At 53.7% G+C, this 4702-nt stretch overlaps 1 protein-coding gene across 1 annotated transcript; it reads right to left on the bottom strand.

Annotated features, from left to right (window-relative positions):
- Positions 1-338: 338 nt before the first annotated feature.
- On the bottom strand, positions 339-4475 carry CSUI_004492 (sft2 family protein). Its single transcript, XM_068064683.1, has 2 exons — positions 2515-4475; positions 339-1839 (listed from the first exon to the last, which is right to left on the bottom strand). The coding sequence occupies exons 1-2, from the start codon at positions 2843-2845 to the stop codon at positions 1505-1507; spliced, it is 666 nt and encodes a 221-aa protein (XP_067923342.1). The 5' UTR covers positions 2846-4475; the 3' UTR covers positions 339-1504.
- Positions 4476-4702: the final 227 nt, after the last annotated feature.

A 4702-nucleotide genomic window follows, 5' to 3' on the forward strand; every position in this document is an offset into this window, starting at 1 on the left:
GCGTCAACTGACGACCCACCACTCTCGTGGGCCTAGCGGCACTTGAGCTGAGCTACTCCTGAGCGACAGGAGCTGGCTACACCACTTAGAAGATAGAAAGGGGTCCAAGATAACGCTCAGCAGAACTTCCGCGTTGCGCTGTTTCATATCCTGGTTACCTCGCATAGTTCACATAGAAACGTGCTCAGAGGTCCAACAGCATCTGCGTTATCCACAGGGGAGCTGATGTGTTTGTCAGTTCGGTTTCAATTGCGATAGTGACAGCAAAACGCTCTTGCGCAAGAAATTGTTGTACAAACGCTTCGTGACGGAGTCTCCGGGAGTTGCCATCCGCTCACCGACGTCTCCAAAAAACGAACACCTGGAGGTATCCGGTCGGGCATGTACACGACACTCTCCTGCACTAAAACCAAATGCGACGCAGTAACCTGCGAGCCGTTGAAGGCCTTCGGCCGTCGACCTGAGGACAACCGTGCATACTGATTTCAGATGTCCCAGGTAGACAGTGTCGAATTCCGGTTGCGACAAGGCAGTCACCTCTGCTGAGGCATTGCCTGTGTCGCTGCTAGTAATATGTCACCCCTCCCGACCTCCCGAGTGTGTTGTCGGTTCTCTCTAAGATCATCCGGCGGGGCCTCGTTGCGATACAGGCTCGCTCTCTCCTGGAACTCGATCCTCCAGCGCAACAGGTAAGGCGCAGGCGGAACCCAATACCCCAGTCGTCCCCACCGCCATGCCCGGCAAAGCGAGTGCACGGCAGGGGCGACGACTGGGATATGGGCTCCTTCTGCACCTTATCTGTTCGACCTGACACATTCTGTTCTTCACTCGACTCCCCCACCCTGTTTAACTGTTCATTCTCGTGGGCCGCCTCTAGGGAACCCTTCCTCAAAGAAGCGGTAACCGGCTCATTGTATCCTTGTGCGGGCGCCGCCTCCCCGTCTCTCAGCTCTGGCTTTTCCAGGTTGAGCATTCTCGCAAAAAGCCGGAAAATAGTGGTTTCATAGAAATCAGTGACTGCGCCATACGGTATTGACAACTCAGTAAAGGGTTACTGCTATCTTGCTTGAGTAGCTGTGGGATTCTGTCACACACTGCACTTCGTGTGACGGTGCGAGCACACCATCAGTTAACAGTCCTTGCTCTAGGGTCGAAAGGGGGATCCACTGTCGCCAGGATCTCCACAGATGGCAGGCACCGTCGCGGACATTACCTATCGCACTCGGACGTCATCTGGTGCAGGCTGTAGCACACTTTAAAACTTCAGATATTCCTACACCATTCCAGTCAAACGCTGTGTGCAGGAATATAACCGGGGTGCTTCTAACGTTTGTGAAAACGCGTTTCAAGCCTCGCACAGAAAGCCTCTGCACTAGCAGAAGCGCGTGGCTAGAGGCCTCTCGTGAGAGGGGTGGAGAGAGAGGCCACGGGGCAAGAGGTGTACGCACAGTATATCATTAAGACGGGAGACTGACCATATTTTCGACTTTCAAGAGACCGCATACTAAAAGCGCGCAGCTATCCACCGCCAACACCAAATAGCACTCTCGCGACCGTACGGAATGTAGCTTAGAGAGTACCACATATAAGCAAGCCACTGGACAGTGAGACATATGATTACCAGTGGCACGACGGGAAACAACGTTGCACACAACAGAGTTGAAAGGATGCTGCCTGCAAAAACGGCAGAACTAACCATACGTGACTGGTCCGCCATCCCACGCAGCTGTCGACGGAAGCCAACCAGAAAGCCTGTGCCTAGGAGACCCACGCAATTTCCCAGAGTATACGCCACAGCAAACCTAGTGTTTTTCCCAGTGACTAGATCTTGAAAAGAACCTGACAAAAGAAAGAAGCGACACAAACGTACACAGTAGTCTTCCTCAGCACTTGCATGAGTCGTCATTGCCGCACAACCTGATCAGCACCCAGGCTTAGCCGCATGGCCCCCGCGCGTTCACGTCCGAACACGTGTGCGGATTCCACAGGTGGCAACTAGGACAAATGTGTCTCGGCTGTTCCGAAAGCGGAGCGACACGTACTATATTACAAAGAGATAGCGGATGAAAGGCTTCGGTGATTCACGACACTAAGGATAGTGAGCGGAAGACAGCATCTCAAATTAGGCTATTCCTCTTGCTTTTTCATCGCGGCAGCGACTCCATGGGTCTCCAAAGCACACGGGGATGACTAATTTGAACGTCCCCGGTCTATAATCTTGTCCAAACTCTGTCTTTGAGAGCAGCGAACACCTCTATATGGCCTAGGGACGCTTCAGGGCCGATTGTCGCCTGATGCGAAAGAGGATCTCAGAGACACATAGGGCTATCGTGTGTTCGTTCCTGCCTGCTGGGAAAGGAAGATCTCGCTGTGTCAAGCAAGCGACTCGGAACTCTCTCATTCTAAACCTTCGGAGCCACGGGAGTACAAGTCTTTCGGCGTTTCCTTTTCACTTGGCATGGGACGCGGATGTCTTGTGAAAGTATCACGCCTAAAGATGCTTGTTGCGCTTACCGAGTGACAAGGCGGAAATGCCCACTCCTCCCAGAAAACACGTGAGCCAGGCAAGAAGCCGTTCAGTCGTCGTCAAGGCCGGAAAACAGAAGCAACAGTTTCCTTCTTCCTCCTCTGGAACCCCGGCCTCCAGCTCATCCGTGTTCAGTGACCGCGACGAGAATGCAAGCAGGCGATCAGATAAATCCCGAACAGAGTCACCTCTTCCCCTACTTTCTCCTCGTCGCTCCCCTCTACACGGAGGCGCACGGCCACCGGTAGGATCGCCGACGCGCCGACTGTCATCTCGAGACGCGGGTGGACCATGGAGACTTAGGACAGACTGCGACATCCTGGCAAGTCGGAGTGCAACAAGAGCGAGCAACTTGGGAAGACGAAGAAACACTTCTCTTTATACATCCAGAGTCACATGCACTTCCCGCTTCCCCGCGGACCGGGGTAAGAACCCAGGCACGATACTTCTTCGGGAGTCAGACACGAAGACGGCCATTTCACGAATACATCGCTATGCGTACACAAACCGCACCACCGAGCAGCGTAACCGTTCCAGACGGTGAAAAGGTAAGATTTCCAGAGAAAATCTGTCCAACCCGGTAAGTGTGAAAAACTCAACAAGACATCGCGCGTTTCAAAACTCATGAATCCATTGTGACCAACGGAATACAGTCAGCACGTGAAACACTTCGATACGGATATTGGAAGATTGACACCGCGTCCACCAGAAACGCTCAGCATAGACATGGACTTCCTTAGTTTTTCAGTAAAACGCACGATAAGTGAGAGTGACATCCGAGAAGACGGTTCCTTCAGGGACATCTTGCTGTCAGGAAACCCGGCATGCTATAGGCTACTGCGGAAGAGGGAGTCGATGACCTAGGAGAAAGCCGTGAACGAGAGGACAGTACGCGGGCTCAGCCTGCAGTGGACGACTACGGCGTAGAAACTCAACTCTTTGAAAATGCAAATATTGCTGCTCTACAGTAGTGACTGCCCTGAGTTTACGAAGGGGGCGGCGGGGCAAAAAGCAGAAGAGAGGAAAAAGGTTCCTGAAAGCAAGCGCGAAACCTACGCATTCTCCGACTGGAAACCGCGATATCAGGCGAAGGCAGTAAGGCTGCTGGTCCCGTCGCAGTCGTACATTCACATAGATTTTTCCATGCGCGGAACCAACAGCTTTGTGCCAGAGAGCTATTAGCTCACTAGCAGCGCACAGTGAAGCCGATAGTGAATAGCGGTGGCGAGCGGACAACATCTCAGACGCTCCACAACAACAGGACCAGCTGCCGGAGGTGAGAAGCTGGAAGTAGAGAAGAAGAGTTGTTACAAAAGTCAAGCAGGGGCGCAGGCGAGACGAGCGGACGGGCACGGGCGCGCGAGAAACTGGGGGGGGGGCGGGGGACGGGGCCGAAGAGCTGAACCCTGCCGATCAAAAAAGGGACGGATTCGCCGCCCAAAGAAAGGCCCAGCACGTTGAGTCGCCCGATAACGCCTCACAGTCGCACAGCGAAAGAAGTAATACCCTGTCAACTGATATAATGACAGCACTTTCAGGCCAGTCCGCCGGCACCATGTATAGACAAAGGTTATCCCTGGCGCGGAGAATGCCACCTGTTAGCATCAGTCGGGGGGCTACATGCAATCGACGACTTCTCGTCGATCAAGAGATGCTGCTGCAAGCGAAACAAGAGGGCGCCATATCACTTTTGCATCTAATCACCGCTGGTGCGGGCTACACATGCGTGTGAATCTTCTAACATGAGGTTGGGCTACATGTGAAGTGTTGTCTCGTGCTCGCGTGACACTGAGTTCCTTCTCCGCTCGAGGGGCCGTGTTCGTGGGGGCCGGGGTCGCTCCTTAGCGGGAGAAAAGCTTTGCGCCAGTTCGCTCCGGTTAGACCGGGCAGAGCTGACACGATACCTGAATGACATTGTACCACCGAGTGGCCCATGCATCGGGAGGGTGCAAAAAGATGCCACTTTCGTTGCGGCCCAAACGACGCCTTGTGAGCTCACTGGGGCTTCTAAGGCCGTATTCGTCGTCTTGCTGTCTTGGATGCGGTTGTGCGCCCAACCTCAACGTTTCAACACAGACAAGCTTTGCACCCAAATCGTCTCACGGGCAGAGTCCCAGAGCAGACGAGAAGATTGCGTCCTTGTCTTGCCTTCAGGTATCGTTTGCTGCGCGAGGA

Source organism: Cystoisospora suis (genome assembly GCF_002600585.1).
Source record: "Cystoisospora suis strain Wien I chromosome Unknown contig_2112, whole genome shotgun sequence".
In the NCBI taxonomy this organism is placed as follows: Eukaryota; Apicomplexa; class Conoidasida; order Eucoccidiorida; family Sarcocystidae; genus Cystoisospora; species Cystoisospora suis.

Bases quoted from the DNA above. Each gene is read 5' to 3' on its own strand.
- CSUI_004492 (XM_068064683.1), bottom strand. From the start codon at position 2,845: ATGTCGCAGTCTGTCCTAAGTCTCCATGGTCCACCCGCGTCTCGAGAT. The intron at 1,840-2,514 runs GTAAGCGCAACA...TTCTTTTGTCAG, and splicing joins CATTTCCGCCTTGTCACTCG to GTTCTTTTCAAGATCTAGTC.